The sequence below is a fragment of the Lampetra fluviatilis genome, chromosome 30 (assembly GCF_964198595.1).
Source record: "Lampetra fluviatilis chromosome 30, kcLamFluv1.1, whole genome shotgun sequence".
In the NCBI taxonomy this organism is placed as follows: Eukaryota; Metazoa; Chordata; class Hyperoartia; order Petromyzontiformes; family Petromyzontidae; genus Lampetra; species Lampetra fluviatilis.
In genome coordinates, this window is record NC_136304.1 from 1,545,851 (window position 1) to 1,563,716 (window position 17,866).

Below are 17,866 nucleotides of genomic sequence, written 5' to 3' on the forward strand. Positions count from 1 at the left end.
CTCGCGGCGGTGGCGGCAGTGACGGGCGGACGCAGCCGTCTCCATCTCATGGACCTGGGCAGCTGCGAGAAGGTGCTGTGCAAGAGCCGCGAGCCGGGCTCGGGGATGTGCCTCTCGCTCAGCGCCCTCGGCAGCGTCCTCCTCGCGCTCGCCAACGGGGCCAAGCACATCCCCTACAGGTCAGAACGGAGCACGTGCCCTGTGGGTCAGAGCAAGGGTGGTAAACATGTGCCATGTGGGTCAGAGCAAGGGGGGTAAACTTGTGTCCTGTGGGTCAACAAGAGAGTAAGCATGTGTCCTGTGAGTCAGACTTTACTTACTCATGCCCTATGGGACATATAAGGCGACCTGTGGGTCAGAGCACAAGGGGTAAACACGTGTCCAGTGGGTAACAGCAGTGGGGTAAGCATGTACCCAATGGGTAAGAGCAAAGGGGTAAGCACGTGCCCTACATCAGTGGTTCGCAAATTGTGGTCTGCAAAAACAAATCCTACAATTCCGATTATTTAAAATTTGGATCAAAAAATGTTATCGCTGCACGGTGGTCGACGAAAACATTTGTAAGGGTTTGGCAGTGGCCAGGGGGCCCCTAAAGGCTGGGAACGGCCAGGAAGGGGGCAAGCGCAGGTTCATGATGTGGGGGGGGGGGGCACCTCACAGTCCACGTGTCTCCTTGATCCATTCGAGATTTTCCTTCCGTGAATTTTCTTTACAAACTCGCCTTTCTCAGAAGTGGACGTGGGTCCACGTACTCGAATGGAAATTGGGTCTGGTGCTCGTCGCTGTTGTAGGTCCTGAACCAGCGGTGGAAATTCCACATTCATATGACGGGTGGGGGGGAAGGGGGGGCTACTATAGCAATAGGATAATAAGATTTCCCTTTTTCCTCATTCGATTGAACCCAAAGGGGGACAATTGTTTTAAATATAAACAGTTTTGCAATATGTGGTAGCTGATTAAAGTCTGAGCTTACTACTAAAGGGGAGTGAGTCCAGAGGGTGAGAATTAAATTTGCGTGAAGCTAACTGGCAATGTTGGATGCAAAGCAAAGACGATGCGGTAGCAAGTCACCCCACCGTGTTCGCCTCAACGTTTCGCAAGAGGCTTTGTTTAAGTTGTGTCGTCAATTTATCTAGTTGTTCGCCAATGGGGTTTTTTGTTGTTGTTTATTTCTACGAGAATTACGAAGATTGCTTTTGTGTCTACAAAGCCGATGAAAAGAGTCAAAGCTTGCCCCGCTCTCGTGACAAACAAAATCAATTAAATGTTTCGGTGTAAATTCATCGCCGCCTTATTAGTTTTCGTTCTCCTTGTTTCTGTTACCAGTCGGCAGCTACACGTAAATGTTAATTTAGTGTTGTGTAGAGCACTAATTAAACCACAAAAATAGACAAGTAATGTGCCAAATTCCAAACCCCCAGCCCTTGTAAATATCAAGTACTTCCATTGTTCAGCGTGTCTGTACTGGTGGCTATGCGAAATGAAAAGACTCTAATGAATAACATCTAAACTGCCGTTTAACAGCAGGAGAAACCATGAACTATATATATTTAATTAAGATGTCTTCCTAACACGCATTATTTATGAGGTTTTTTTGAACCCAGCGATGAGAATAATTTTTTGACTGACTTCTGAGAGCAATTTATTTTTCCTCCCAATGAGATGAAAGGAAATCCACACACACACACATTATACTGACCTGTGTGCACAACATGTACTCGCTGCACGGGTGACATACGCAGGAAAGCACTCGCAGACGTACATTCTTCATCAGCGCAGCACAATGGCGGCCGTAATGATGAACGCAGTTTGAAGTTAATTTGTGCAGTGTTTTGAATTGCTTAATTGAAATCTAATTGAAATTTGTAATTTACATAATTTACTCCATTGGAGAACATTTCTAAATAATTCATGAAGAATTCCCATTTTAGTTCATTGCAGCAGGATCAACCTGTCACGCGTCTACTCTCTGCATATATAATTTTTCTAGATCATGTACGATATATACACACATACAAAAACGCCAGGTGCAGTGGTGGCACAGTGGCTAACGTAACTTTGTTGTGAACCCGCCGAGCAATTTGAGTTCAACTCCCAGCCGCATCTGACATCAGCGGTGAGCAATATCGACCAAGAAAGAATAGGCCCTTGCACAAAACAGATTTGAATGCGTGTGCCAACATTACAAAGCCAGTGTTGCAGGTCAAAAAATGTACCCGATGAGTGCCACTGATTTGCTCGCAGTGATGACGATATATCCGTTGAGGAGTGGGTAGGCCTCACGACGTACCTGCGGGGCCGCGGATTCCCCCCGCGCGCCTCGTACACGAGCGTGCGGCAAATGCGTTGACACCGCGTCGCTGTGTCTTCCCGTGGGGTTGATGGGGGGAACCGGCAGGGAGAGCCGGCTCACGATGCTGCTGCAGGAGTCGCTGGGCAACATCAACTGCCGCACGACGATGATCGCCCATGTGTCGGCCTCCGCGGCCCGCCACGCCGAGACGCTCGCCACCGTGCAGCTGGCGGCGCGCGTTCACCGCCTGCGCAAGAAGAAGTCTCGGGTGAGGGGTGGGGGGTGGCCCCCCACACGCACCCCCCCCCCCCCACCACACACGCTCTCACTCTCGCGCCTTCGGTAACGACGTTTCTGCAACGTGATGAGTTCCTTGTTTGAGGACAGAGTCAGCCTCGGGCAGTGTTCTTCACAAATGTTTTAGAGGGGAAGCCACTTTCAACCGTCAGTGTGAGGGCCGCCACACATTTTAAACCATTGTGGTTTGACAGCAGCACGATGATGATGGGGAGTGTTTTCACCATTTGTGTATTGTCGAGGGACGCACGTCGGGGGCCGCACTAAAGGCCACCAGGGGCCCGCCAGTGGCCCGCGGGCCTTGCAGTGAAGATCACTGGCCTAGGGGAAGCCCCACTACGACACGTCGAGATACCGCTTAACGTTGCGTGCGCGCGCACGTTTCCCCGTCTTTCCAGTCCGCGTCCAGTTCGTCGGGCGGGGACAGCTCGTGCGAGGAAGGGCGCGGCCACCGTGGCCCGGCGCCCATCCGCCCGTTCCACCCCCGCCTCATGGCCCTGGATCCTGAGCCCCCTCCGCCGGCGAGCAGCCCCGGCATGCGGCCTCCGCACCGGCTGGGCCTGGCGAGCGAGGCGGAGTACTCGTCGAGCAGCGAGCAGTCGTGCGACACGGTCATCTACGCCGGCGAGGGTGGAGACCTCACCGACAACGAGGGCCCCCCCGAGTCCGTGCCGGTGTCCCCCGCGTCGTCATCCAACTCGGCAAACTCGGCCAACTCCTCTGCCAACTCGGCCGCCTCCTCGGCCAACTCGGCAAACTCGGCCAACTCGGCCGCCTCGACCGCCTCCTGGACGGCCGAGGGTGACCGGGCACCGCTGCTGAGCCGGGAGAGCGAGGATGCGTCGCCGGTCACGCCCACCATGGCGATGAGCGACACATGGGCGGCGGTGGTGGCGGCAGTGGCGGCGATGGAAGGCCAAACGGGAACTTCTCCCGTAGAACGATCGGATGCCACGGACGCCGCTGGCGACGCCACTTCTACGCCGGCAGGCGAACAACCGCCCGCGGAGCCGGCCAATCCCTTGGATCGCGACCACTTCAAATGCAAGACCTTCGCCGAGCTGCAGGAGAGACTGGACTGCATAGATGGGAGCGAGGAGCCCGGGTGTTTCGCGTTCGTCGAGGCCTCCGCGGCCACCGTGGCCGAAGAGGAGCGAACAGCGGACGGCCGTGGCGTCTCCGCCGGGTCGCCGTGGCATGCCGAGGACGAACCCGCAAAGGACAACAACAATGAAGCGCCCGCATCTCCGTGCGCGCTCGGAAACGGCTGCAAAGCGCGCGGCAAGGGGGAGTGCGTGTCTTCCGAAGTGTCGGCGGATAAAATCAACAGGAACGAAATACCGAGCTGTGGTAGCGGGGCGGGAAAGGCGCTGGGCGGCGGCCTCGCGTGCGTGCCGATCGCTCTGCCGCTCGCACCGGGCGGCGAACGGGGAGGGAAGCTCGGCTCCCCGGAGAAGAGGGCGACGGGGAAACGGTCGCTGCCCAGCCCGGCCCCTCCTCCGCCGCAGTGCAGAGGCACGGAGTCGACGGCGTGCAGGGCCCACGCGGCAGGCGGCCTCCGGACGAGGACGCCGCCCGTGGGAATGAGCCCCCAGGTGGCCAAGCGGGTCCTCGCGCCACAGCGGCCGTCGCCGGCGGCGGACACGGAGGGCGGCGTGGAGGCAGACGTGCCTCCCGCTTGCGTCGATGGCCCCTTCGCCGCCGAGAAGACGGCGCACCGGCTCGACGAGGAGAGCGGCACGGACGACGAGCTCGTCTTCACGCTCGACCTCCTGCACGCGCTCCTGGGCGGCGGCGACGGCAGCGGCAACAACAACAGCACCGGCGGCAACGGCGGCAACGGGCGACGGCCGATCAGCATCATCAGCTTCACCAGCAACTGCTCGACGAGAGCGTTGGCACCCGGCTCGCGTCCCGTCAGCTTCGTCAGTGTGGACTTTGAGCCGTACTCTCCTCCTCCGCCGCTGGCCGACACCGGGGCAGGGGCGGCGGCCCCGGCAGTGAGTCCTCCGCATTCGTCCTCGGCCACGGGAGTGGGCGCCTGCGTGACCAGGCTGGTGGCGGGCATTCCCGTCGCCTTCTCGAGCCCGGCGCTCGACGGCGAGCCGTTCTCGGGGCGCGTCGCCGGCGAGGACAACTGCAGCAGCAGCAACGGCAGCAACAGCAGTTGCCGCTCGTCCATCGGCTCGTGGCTGAGCGAGCTGAGCAACGCCGGCAGCTTCGGGAGCGAGGGGGAGCAGTCTTGCGACAGCTTCGTTGTGCAGGCCATGTGCGCGGGAAGCGGGGAGCAAGGGGAGGCGGAGCGGATTCTCCCGGCGATGCGGTCGTCGTTGGAGTACGGCAAACAGGAAGGCGTTGTCGGACTCTCACAGGATGGGCACTCGCCTGTGAATGGGTGCTACCAGCAGGTTAGGGCACGGACTAAAACGATGGACAATATCGAGCTCAATGGAGTCATCTTTGCTGGGGATTTTAAGAAATTACCCTTCGGGGATTTAATGGGGACCGTTCTTGAAAGGTCACCAAACCTGCAGTCTGGGCAAAGCAAGGAAGGTGGCCGGCGCACAAGTTTGATCATTTGCGGGGACTTCAAGGACATATCCAACCTTGAGAAGAGATTGTCTGCGAAACACGGCGAGGACGATTTGGAAAACCACAAGAAGCAAAGCGTCTTCCCGTGTCCTGCGAGCGGGGCGCAGGTGGTAGCTGGTGGCGGTGCAAAAATTCAGCCGGCGGTCATTAGGAGCGGCATCTCTGTGCATCCTAGGATAACCCCCAAGCCAGCCGTGGCTCTTTTGGAAAAGGTCCCATCTAGGGGCACTCCCGGATCTCCTGCCAGGCAGAGCCCCAAGGCCAAAAACTGCGATGGTTGCGTCAAACCGCCTGAGCCGAGGTCGACATTCGAAAATCCCTGGGTGATGCGGGAGCATGGCGAGATGGACGGCCTGGAGGAGAGCACGAACGTGAGCCATGGGAAGCCTGCTGACGTCTGCACGAGCGCTGGCACAGCTGCCGAGAGCCCCGCTCAAAGCAACGGTAGCTCCCAGGCACCCGGCGGGCAGGGGATCAGCAGCGACGCTCTGAGAGCTGGCGGAGAGATGCAGGGCGTGGACCGAGTGAGCGGCGGCGGCGTCGGCGGCGGTGGCTACGGGGGCTACTCGCACACGCTGCCGACGAAAGCGAGCGCTCACGGGAAGTCTTCGGCGATGCACGGCATTGTGAGGCTCGGCAACGGTGAAGCGACGTCTCTAGACCGGGAGCAAGTGGCGACGGTGCACAGCGCTACGATGGATCGCAAAAAGGGAGCTGCAAAGTCGAGCGGCGGCTGCGCCGGCGGTGGCACTGCCAATGTGTTCCTCTTTTCCAAACTGAGGAGCAGCACTCCTCCAGCACCGCCGGTCCGCAAGTCCAGCCTTGACCAGCGCAACAGAGCGGGGTGCAAGGATTCACCCGGCGCGAACCACGCGTTCTCCTACGCCGACACGGAGGAGGCTTTCAGCAGATTGCTGTCACCCAGCCGGGGTGGAAGCGGCGGTGGCTCCAACTGCTCGACACCAGCGAGGGGGAAATTGGAGTTGTCGGCCGAGCAAGGATTCAAGCGAAGCTTCACGGGCAGGAGCGACAGCACGGAGAGAACTGGAAGCAGGAAGCATGCGGCGGACGCGAAGATGTTGACGGATGGACACGGCTGCGTGGCGCATGCCAACTCTGCGAGCAGCAGGCTGGGACGACTGATGTTCAGAATTTCGGGGAATGGAGGATCGTCAGCGCACAGCACCCTGGCGCAGGAGGCCCTGATAGCGCACACGAAGCTCGCCGCGGAGCTTTGCTCCAAATCCTCCTCCGTTTTCGGCTCCAAGAATCGCAGTCAGTCGGCAAACGGCGGCCCACCTCCAGCCAAGGCGGCTCCTCTCAGCCCTCTGTCTCCGTCGTCCTCGTCGTCGTCCTCCTCCAAGACGCTGCCACACCCGGGCAGCACGCGGAGCTCCAGCTTGCCCGCCAGTTCCCGCGCCGCCACGCTATCACGCTCGGTGCAGGCCCTGCGCAGCAAGCTGGGCCGCGGCACGTCAGAGAGCTCCTCCAAGGCGGGCCGAGCGACCAACAGCCGAGTGTCGGAGCTCGCGTGCGGCTCTCCCAAGGCGTGCTCCTCACCCACGTCCCCTCCGCAGTCGCCTTCGGCACCGACGTTACCGGTCGCCGGAGGATCGGGAGCGGCGACGGCGGCGGCGGCAACAGCAGCCGGAGCGGCCGCGGCGGTCGGGCCGATGGGGAGCGGCCGCGGCAGCCGGGGCTTGCTCCCAACGGTGGCCGACTCGGACAGCGGCAACGACAGCGGGGTGCAACTGACGGACGAGAAGCCTCCCCCGGCAGGCTCGGCGGCGGCCGGCGGAGCGCCGGCATCGCCGAGCGCGGCCTCCTCCTCCTCCACGGGCGCCGCGTCGAGCTCGGCCGTCAAACTCGCGCTGCCGTCGCCCTACAGCAAGGTGACGGCGCCACGGCGGCCGCACCACCGCAGCAGCGGGCACGGCAGCGACACGAGCAGCGTGCTCAGCGGCGAGATGCCGCCGGCCATGGGCAGCGCCGCGCTCTTCTACTGCCAGAACGTGGGCGGCGGCGGGGGGATGGGCGTCAAACCGGGCTGCGGCCTGGCGGGCGGCGGCAGCGGCGGCGGCGGCTCGGTCGCCGGCGTGGTGGCTCCCATCCGGCGCGCGCTGCGTGGCAGCCCCCTTGCCGGGACCAGCAGCTGCAGCAGCAGCGGGTACGAGACGGGAGCCAGGCAGGAGCCGAGGGCCACGGCGGCGGAAGGCGCCACGGCCGCCGCCACCGCCGCAGTCATGACGGTGAGGTCGGCGCCCAACTCGCCAGCGTCGTACAAGCACGAGTCGGCGGTGAGCGACAGCGGGCAGCAGTCGTCCGGCAGCAGCGGGCACTGGTCTCCACGCAGCTTCAAGTCGCTCAACAGGAAGGCGCTGCTGGGTGAGTGGTTGTGTGGGCACGGTGTGTGGTTGGAACGCGGTGTTTTCGACTTGCGATCCGGAAGTCGCCGGTGTCGATCCCGTGGCGCAGAAGTTGAAACGGTGGGAAAATTAATTCCATCCCCGCCTCTGTCGCCGCTGCCCACCCAGCAGTATAAATGGGTGACGTTGCAGTTAGCCGATCAGCAGGCGGCATGTGGTGAGGTGGTGTAGCTGCTACCCACCTGTTTCAGGGCATCTGGCGGGCGTAGAATGATGGGCTAAAATTACCCTCTCGAGGGGCTCAGCAGAGCTCCCGCAGGTGGTGGCCCTTCTGCCAGCAGTGACGTGAGAGAGGAATTGCAGGGCTGACCTCACATTTTTATAATTGCAATGTTGAGCCAGTAGTCCATTTATCAATCACTGCTGCTGTCAGTTAGAAACGTTTGCTAGAATGTATCTTCATGGTAACCTTGGACAAGAGGAACAGGGATGCAGTTTTTCAGGAACCTCTGATGGTTTTTGCATGATGCACGCAGGCCGAGGGCTTTTTTAACGTGTTTTTGCGTGTTATTTGAAACGTATGCTTCCGTGTCATTATTACTACTTAAAATTATTAAATAATGTTCTTAAGTTGCGCCAAACATTTCTCAATGTTGTTTTGTTATTGTCATTTTGAACATGGGGAAAATTGAAGGTGCCCTAATTAGTATGATATACATAAAAAAAACAACTGCTTTCGTCTCACTGTCAATGCTCGTTAACAATTAATATTACAATAACAATTTTTTTTAAGAAATAAATTGTATCTGTCAGGCTTTGTTGAGTTGTTAATTGGGTGGAATTGGACATTGTAAGCATGTGCCTAATTGAACTAATTTGAGCATTTTTTAACTTCTATGCTACGATTACATTTTTTATTAATTATCTAGTCCGATTTACCACATCATCAAACTAATGATTATTCAATTGTTTAAAATATGAATACCCAGAAATTCTGGTCTCTTCTTTTTTCTATTAACTGGGCATACCACAAACCATTTATTTGGCTGCGACTGCCACATAGTTCACTGGTCTTGTTTGGCATCGCGGGCTATCTCTTAAAACTCAACAATGCGGTCATTATAAAGGTGTCTTCTCAATTCTCCATGCCAGGTGCAGCCAAAAGGGCATATTTGTGTGCACTGTAACACCCAGCCGGTCTCGAATTACATCTATTGGTTACACCTGGCCCTCTAAATGGACCCAGGGAGTGGCCTTGAAGGTGTACCTGGCACTTAGAGATCGTGACAGCTGATCAAACAGAGAGGCTCTCGGGCACACACTGGCTCTCAGAGAAGCCTCAATATTTCCGCACATATCCCAGGAATGCGTGACGCAACCACACCAAAGCGCGGTTGTGCTTTGTGTGCGCACGCGGCTAATACACATGCATGCATGCTTGTGTGTCGCCACTCGGCCACTTGTCCGGACTGTTTGCAAAATAAGAGCATTCCTCGTGCCTCAAAAAGAATGCTTGAGAAAGTGGTGTGTGTGCAGCTCATGTTTGAGTCATCGTAATGAGTGGCACTGTGGTGCAGCAACATTTATTTAATTTAAAATTGCACGTGATTAAGTTTCTTGGTGAAAGGGGCTTTTAGGAAACAATTCAGAAGAGTTTGCTTGTATATAAGGGCTCTTCATTTGGAGCATCCCATGGCACTTTACAATCATTATTTTAACCAGCTCAAAAAATAGAGCAACGCAAACAAATGTGAGTTAACAATTTTATTTGAAATGTTTGATTGTGCCAACAGATTTTCTGATTTGACTTGGAATAGAGTACCAGATGCAGGATGTATAACAATTAAAAGCCATTGATGTTGCTGATTGTATATGGCTGCTAGGATTTTAGAGTCAGGAAAGCCAGCAAAGAAAGCATGACATTCATCAAAGAGAGAAATATCAAAAAGCAATAACAAGCATCTCGGGATCTTTCAGATAGAATTTATTTCAACTTTATGACATTCCTCAAATTATGACAAAATGCTTGGCTTATGAAGGATAGATCAAATAGGCTCTCACAAGGCCTTGTGCATCATGGCACATGGACTCCGCCAGGGCCTTGTCACCACAAATTCTCGGGATGGGGTCACTCGTGGGGCCTCGCCAACGACCATGATATCACAGCAAGAGTTGGTGGTTGGGGGGGGGGGATGATGGTGGGTGGGCGAGGTGCCAGGATGGTTGTCCTGGCTGACGGTGTTGTCCTGTCGTGTTGTCGGACTTTTCCTTGAACTCTGCTTATGCTGGGATCTGTGGTGGCTGTCATACCCTTCGTGCCTGGGTCATTGGTTGGCCTTTTGTGATGCCCTTGGCTCATTCTTTTACATCTCGTTCTTTTCTTGACCCTTTTTACCCCTGCGAGTTTTTATTTTCCCGGTTTGTGTTATATAAGGCAATTTGAGGTGTCATGGAATTTTAAATGCAAATCATTATGTTTAAGCTTTAAATGAGTTTCATGGAAAACAGAATGATAGTTGGGTGTCTTCTTATGTAACTGCAATTCATGTCACACTCTTGGGCCTTGAGGTCGGAAGTTAGTTACCGTGGACATAGGATGTAACTACATACTTCTGCATTAGGTTTTTAGGGTTGTACTGTAGCGATCTCCGATGTGTCTTCGGGGTTGTTTGGCACGATGTCCGACGTTTTGCCCCACGTGCTGCAAGAAGCTCCCAGCACGCAGAGACGAACAACGTGTGGGATGACGTTAAAACCCATCGGAGAGTTACAGCACATAAATGTTTGGCCGCTTTTCATCTATATAATGTGTCCCAGCAGCACGCTACCGTGAGTTTATCTGCATCTTTGCAATAGTCCCCTTGTGTGACTTGTTTGATGTGCCACTGATGTGCGTTTTTGTTTTGTTTTATGTCGAGCTCCCTGTGAACTCTTGAGCTCAGAGGGAAATGTTATAGAAGCTTTGTCGCATTTTTAACTGCAGGCTGCTGGGGCTGTGTTTCATCAGCCTTTTCTCTGTGGCTTTGGGGCTGGACTTTGTCATCACACAAGCAACACTTTCGGAAGGAGGGTGTTTACAGTGGAGCGAGACATGGTTGACTGATCTAAAGTTTTTCCCGGTGATATGTGATAGCCTTTCTGGTTGTAGAATCTCTTTGAAATGCACATTCAACAAGAGGCTTGCTTGCTCAGAATCTCTGTAGCTGTTAGTCTTAAAATACAAAAAGTATAATATATGTAGCTGGTAAGACCTGGCTTAGGAGCACATGCTCATATATTTGTGAACAATAAATAACTTTAAGGGACATTATTGCAGCTTTCTCAATTACGCAGTGGGAGTGGGAGGAAAATGTAATAAATCAGTGAATTGGAAAGCAGGGCAAATGAACGAAATTAATTAACAAGAACCTGGAATGACCTTGCAATAAATCTCCCAACGTATTCTGGAATAAATTATTGGTTTTGTTAATGCAGTACTGGAATTGGGTGTAGGAGTAGAGACCTCGGCTAATCGAAAGCAGAAAGGCCAAAAAACCCAAACGTGTCTTGCCCGTTGTTCTGCATGTGTGAGATTCCTGTAGTGAAATGACGGGAGCTTGTGCCATCAACTGCGCTAATGAGGTCTGTGATGGATCGTGGCAAACACAAGCATTCTGTAAAACAGTCCAGAAGGAACGATGTGACCGTCTCGTGAATGCCACGTGGCGGAATTCTTAAATTTCAATTCGCTTAGAAATCAGACGGGAGAATAAAGCGAGTCGTGCGTTGGCATTTTGGGGTTAAATGCTAAATGCTGTACCTTGTTGAGGTGCTTTTACAACAAAAAAACCCAGGGTAATCTTGACCTTGACCTTGAAATGAGACGCTGCCAACAGGAACAAATTGGCTGAAGGTTTTTATTTATTTATTTAGCATTGACCTGAGACGACCCAGAAATCCTAGGATTTACTTGGCTGTGGTGACATTGAAGATTGCGGAAATCGCTTTAAAAAAAGTATATTTGTGTGGTGCATTTTAGGTATGCATTTAATATTTTGATAAGTAAGCCTTATTACCATCACCCCAGCCACCAAATTTGAGAGCCGTTTTTTTATTTTTGCTGAGGTCACGCTCGAACTCTAAAATCAGTAATTTCTAACTTGGTAAAATTAACTGATTTCTGCTTCATCTATCTGTGCCACCCAATACCCCCCAAGCTTTGTTTTTTAACGCTTCCCAGCTAACGTTAGGAGCGCAAATGCATTTGCTCTGTCCGTCCGCCTGCGTGTCACACAGGAGCAGGATCACTTTAGTATGAAGCTGTGTTGCTCATGGGCCACATTGATCAAACATATAGGCCATAACGTCGACAAAACCAGTGCTAAAAGGATTTGGCTTGACGCCTGCGGCCTAGTGGCTGGGGTGCAGATATATGACCCCCACCATCCCGATGATGGCATTGTATGCGACATTAACCCGTAACGTCAAGCTTCATGCATTGCGTGACGTCAGTGGCTTGAAACCTACCGTAATTATCGTTCATGAAATTCGGTAAAGTATCAACATTCACGAATTCTACTCTCGCCCGACATTTTTTACACGCCTAACCATCGCGAATGTCTAGGCCTTGCCGTACGTCCACGCGTGTGCGTGATTTTTTCTTACTTTTCCTATTGTTTTGTTTACATTCCCTTGCGACGGGTTCAGGCTCACAGCGACGGCGTCTGGCCCACCAGCCCCATCCAGCAGCTCCTCCTACGCTGCCGCCCGTGGACGTGCCGCCGTGCGTGCCGCCGTGCGTGTCGCCGTGCGTGTCGCCCGCGCGTAAGGCGCCCGCGCCGCCACCCCGTCGCGTGGACCCCCGTCCCGCTCAGCGAGTCCTCAACGAGCCCTTCGAGATCAAGATCTACGAGATCGACGGCGTGCAGGCGGAGGTGAACACCGGCACCCGTCGATGGCGTCTTAAAACGAATTTGGGGGGGGGGGGGGGGCAGAAATATTTCGTCGGTGGAACGTTATCGTCACGGGAGATGCGTTCCCGAAAAGGTGCGGCGATGAAAGTCGAAACGACGTGAATTGAAGCAATTTTACAGGCATGGGCGATGGAGGCAAAAGGCTGAGAGGCCACGGATAATTAGAAAGATCAGACGATGCCGTCAGCGACGTGAGTGTGGGGTTGAGGCGACGCAAATCGGGTAGCGGTGTTAATCATTTTTAAGTGACGACGTACTTGCGAAACGACGTAAATCGGCCTATTCCTGTATATGACTTCGGCTGACGATAATGATATTGGGTGTAAATCACGGAGCATTGACGACGATGGCTGCTGCCGACCAGAGACCAGAGTGTGAGGCCGACTGCGACGATGAAATCAAAGACTCTGGATGAGGACGCAAACTCAAAACAGTTTAGTCACATTCACAATTCTAAATTGTTCCTCTTTATTACTGCTACTCTTCATTATCATCAGCCATGATCAATCCACTTAAGGCCTTCATCCAGCAATGGATTGATTGATCATTGCTGATGATGATGATGAGTAACGTTATTAGAGACAGCAGCGCACCGAGGAAGGTCAAACACAGTAATTGCCTCTATACGTATGTCTAAAAAGATTCATTGAGTTCACCGATTATCTGAACTGATAATTAATTATAATTAATAAATGGCGGGGGGTGGGGGAGTACATGTGGAAATTGCACGCCTCCTGACACCAACATTTAACAAATTAATAGGCTGTCATGGACTAGACAAACGTAAAAAAATACCGACTACCTTAGCCTCCAGCTGCTGCCCCACTTCTCGTACTCCCACTCCTACGTGACTCTTCCCCGGCACCATTAACGTCCTTCTCAATGCACTACTGCCCTTTGCATATGACACAGAAATGTACCCCCCCCCTTCCTTCCTCCTCCTCCCTGCTGTGCTGTTTGTGAATCTGCACCACCGCAGTGAACGTTTGCGAATGCGCGAGTCGTGCAAATGTCGCTACGTCGTCGTCGTCGTCGCAGACGCACTTATTCAAAAGCCATCGGCTGTCGGGTGCACATCTTCCACTGAATTATAACCAGCTTAAGAGCCACATCAGTGAATAAATACGTTGAGAGTTAAGAAATAGAAATTGCACCAAAAATGTAGTTAAGTTTAATATAGCTGTGAGTTGCATACATTTTGAGTTGCACAAACAATTTACCCGGATTTCCCAGTGATATTTCTGTCTTGTTTCCTAAGATATCACGGCAGTATATGAGAATTGTAAAACCATGTCAGGCGAAGCTCCTGCAAATAATAGTAATGTATACGTTCATGACGAGTTAATGTTGCACTTAGTTTTGCCATCAGGGAAGTTGCTCTTTCTCTTTCTCAAGTGGAAAAAAAACTGCCACCGCCGTTGAAGGCATTAAAGTTCGGATAAAAATTTCAAAAGGATCCTCCATGTGTCTTTTTGGTTCTTTCGGTAAAGTCACGTAGAAGGTTGATAATCGGTGAACCCCTTCTACGTGACTTTACCGAAAGAATCAAGAAGATGAATCCCTGCAGTCACGAAAGCTTTAAATCGAAAAAAAAGATCCTCCGTGTGTGAGAGCTTTTCATAGAATGCATCTTTTAAGAGAATATTAATGTATTCATTCTCCTCCGTATGTGTGCGCGTGTGTGCATTATGTATGAGTTGCCCTCCGAGCATGTTCAGAAACGCAGGGGGAAAGGTCCAGATTTTATTAGCGTGGGGCATCCACCAAGGGGACCCCCAGGCGTGTCTCCGTTGAGCTGAGCACACCTCGCTAATGCAAGCGGGCAGATATTGAATTGCAACGGCATCAGCCTCCCGCTGCAGGGAATTCCAATACATCCCATCGTATCGGCCTTGCGCACGCAACGCTTCATAATGCCACGTTGTCCCACGCCTAATCCTGACAAACGTGACATTTCAGCGACCGTTTCGGTCTTGTCTTTAAGTAAAAACAAAAAATGCCTCAAATGACGTTAATGCCGTGTGATGTGATTTATGTCTCTTCCTTGCTTGCCGCTGTTGTCCTCTTCGTTATGCCTTCTCCTCCAGCCTTTCCAAGGTATTGATGAAGTAAGTCTTATGTTTTGCCGATAACATATTGCTCTCCCAGATCAACAGCAAGTCCCATCTTTTGTGGGCATAATTTGGTTACAACAAGAAGGGAGAAAGAAAAACATTAAATCGAGAGATGGAAAGGAATAGTAAAAAAAACGATGTCAAGCGTAAGCATTATTTTGACGTGGCAGTTGATGGAAATGTTTAAGGTACAGGGTCAGGCAATGGTATTTGAAATATCTGGTCTGGTCGGCTGTTGCCATTATTGTAAATAGTTAAAAATTCTAGGAGATGAAACGGGCATGGAGAATAACATCTTGTACGATGTTCGCTGGCAGTCACCTGAATTACAATCACGGTACAGCGCCGGAAATAAACCTCTGGTCTTTGACAAATGCCGTTCCGTCACCCTCTCACAAACACGGTAAGTTCAAGACGATCCATGTGAAACCAGCAGTTCACGGTGCCAGATGTGTTATTTTAGATTTAAGTTCTTTTTAAATCGGTGAAAGCATCTTTGGATTGTTTAATATTTATTAAATGCGACTTGCATTAATTATAAACAGATGAGAATTTAGTGATTTTTCAAAGCCACGTTTGAACTCTGCAGGAAGGTGGACCAAATGTAAATTTCGACCCCCACGATTCTTGATCTGGGAGGGCTAAAGACACATTGTTTGATCGCTTTGTTACATCAGCTTTTGTGGCTCTCAAGTGCTGCTAGATTTATGCTGCACCCTTACGTGGAATTTCTCGGATTTTTTCAATTTCTCAGCCCCTCCGCGTCTTTTTTTTTTGGTTGCTCCCTCGAAACATTTTGAGTGGAATGTGCCCAATATCACTTCGCTTTTAATCATTCTTTGTTTAATGTCACACCGACACGTGACATCTCAGAATGAATCCATGCATCAGCTTTAATGCCTTTTAATCAGAGCTGTGTAATTAAACCCAGGTTCATGGCAGAGTCAGATTTTACTCTGGGAGTCGGGTCACGTGTGCTCAATTCAGAGGTGCAGACACTTTGGTGGCAAGTGGCGGGTGTCCGGGAGCGGTGGGTTTCAGGTGGTAGATAAAGAGGTCCATCGATGAGAATGTCTCCATTTCGATGAAGAGGACGTCATTCTGCAAACGATGCCCCCACACACCTGCACCGTATCACGTAACTCTTGGTGCGGTGCGTGCGCGCGTGTGTGTGTGCAATCGGCTCATTCATTGTGGACTATGCCATTTCTTTTATGGGCAAGTGTCAGCCCTGCTCATTACCCCTGAGGCAAAACAGTTAATTCTATTATTAATACATTTTCATGTGGCCCTTGGTAATTTTAGTCCATTGCGACCATGCTCATTAAAGCAAAACAGACCTTGCTGTGAATTCAGGTTTGCTCCATAGCCCTGCATTCAAAGTTCCCATTGTTTCCCATTATTGAGCCCCCTTGATGGCTTAATGTATTAATCAGACGTCACTGTTAATTTGCATATGAAATGAGCTGGTACCCATTACTGGCCGAAGCACTGTCGGCAATATGACCAATTAATGGGAGGGCGGGGGGCGGGTATGGATGGGTCAGTGGCCAGAAAGATCCAGAATAGACTCTTAATTAAAAATATATAACGAAAAAAAAAAAGGTGGTTTCACTGACATCAAATACCCCGATGTTTAAAATGACCACAAAGCGTTTCAATAATGCCAAACGAAGGTATGACATCGTGTTTACACGCCTTCATGAAGGTTTATTTGTTATGGTAACAATTCAGATGCATATTATTAGGGGCCAACTTGATTCACCGATGCGCTGCTCATCCTTCAATCAGTTGGGCCCGCAATCCTCAGTTTGGGGAGCGGTGCAGACACATTCGTGCCGCTTTGTAAGAGGCCAACTTGTGTGCTGACGTCGAGGGCGTATCGTTAAATGACAGTCGACCCCGGGGGGCCCCCACCACGACTGCCTCTCACTCCTCCCTTACGCTGACCCCAGACTCTCCCCCCCCCCGTGTGCGCGCATCCTCCGCGTGCCGCCCCCCACGCCCCCCACGCCCCCCGTGCCCCCCAGCTCCTGGTCTACTTCAGCGACCGGCTGAAGCGGGTCGAGGAGCGGCACCAGCGGCTGGCGGAGGTGCAGGACAGGTATCTGGCGCTGCGCCTCGATCTGGAAGCCTCCATGCGCCACCTCATGATCGAGCCAAGCAAGTGGATCGCCGAGTGTAAGCATCGCGAGCCGCAGCGCCACTTGCAGCCGCCCCCCCTCCCTCCCCATGAAGCGTTTCTTCCATGGCGAGATATTAACGACCTCGCCTGGTATACAGGAGGTTGGTGGGTTTGGTCGCGACCCTGACGGTCGCCCTGATTAATACCGCTGGCGTGCTAAATGTAAATATACGCCGCCGCCTGCTTCACAGTGGACTTTAAATGTCCCCGTGACAACATTCGCCCACCAGAGTAGCTCATAATGTGTCGGCATCGTGCTCTACATTTTCCATGTTTTTTATCCGCGGTTTACTCAAATGGGATTATAATGGAAACCAACACCCCCCCCCCCCACTGAGTGTGAAAACTTGGAAGAAAATAAGAGCCACGAGGCTTTACTGAGTAAACAAGGATAATAATAATAATAATGAACAATAGTGTCATGCTAAGCGCTGTAATAAAATGTGCGTAATATTCACCATTTGCCATTATTATAATCGTCGTGGTGGTCGTGGTGACGGTCTCGGCGCTTGTCTCTGTGCGTGAAGTTGAGGTGGACGGCGAGCTGGACGAGGCCTCGCTGGAGTACCTCGACTGCCTGGAGCGCGCCACCGAGCGCCTGCAGCAGCGCCTCAACGTCTGCAAGTCGCACATCATGATCATCACCTGCTTCGACGCCACGCGCTGACGACGCGCTCCGCGGAACTCCTTGGCGCGCGCTCGCGCCGGGGAGTCCAGGGTTGGGGAGAGGCGGAGGTGGCTGGTGGGGGGGGGGGGGGTGAAGAGAGGCGGTGGCTGGGGGGGGTGAAGAGAGGCGGACGAGCGTAGACAAGGCGGGGAGGGGGGCTGCATTGGCAGTGTCTGGGAGAGGGGACTTGAGGGGTAAACGCCGACCACCACATTGTTTATATTCGTAGCGAACGAAAGAAGGGGTTTTTGACTGCAGTGCTTAACTCCAATCGCTCCGCTGCGAGCAAAAACTGAAAAGCAGACTTGTTTGCATTTATTGGAGACACTTTGCCCCGTGCTTTTCAATGCCGTTTGTCGATTCTGTCACGGTCGTGGTACCAACAATTTGGCCCACCGCA

At 52.6% G+C, this 17,866-nt stretch overlaps 1 protein-coding gene across 4 annotated transcripts in view; it reads left to right on the forward strand.

Moving 5' to 3' along the window:
* Positions 1–17,536, forward strand: part of LOC144943110 (kinesin-like protein KIF26A) — a 117,516-nt gene extending 99,980 nt beyond the window's left edge. For 3 of the 4 annotated variants that reach the window (XM_078870295.1, XM_078870296.1, XM_078870298.1), the window contains 7 exons: positions 20–179; positions 2,399–2,561; positions 2,989–7,567; positions 12,235–12,461; positions 14,588–14,608; positions 16,645–16,795; positions 17,327–17,536. In XM_078870295.1, coding sequence (XP_078726421.1) covers positions 20–179; positions 2,399–2,561; positions 2,989–7,567; positions 12,235–12,461; positions 14,588–14,608; positions 16,645–16,795; positions 17,327–17,466 — 5,441 coding nt within the window. In that variant the 3' untranslated portion in view covers positions 17,467–17,536. The remainder of the gene's footprint in view (positions 1–19; positions 180–2,398; positions 2,562–2,988; positions 7,568–12,234; positions 12,462–14,587; positions 14,609–16,644; positions 16,796–17,326) is intronic. The other variant, XM_078870297.1, reaches the window with a different exon arrangement.
* The last annotated feature ends 330 nt before the right edge of the window (positions 17,537–17,866 follow it).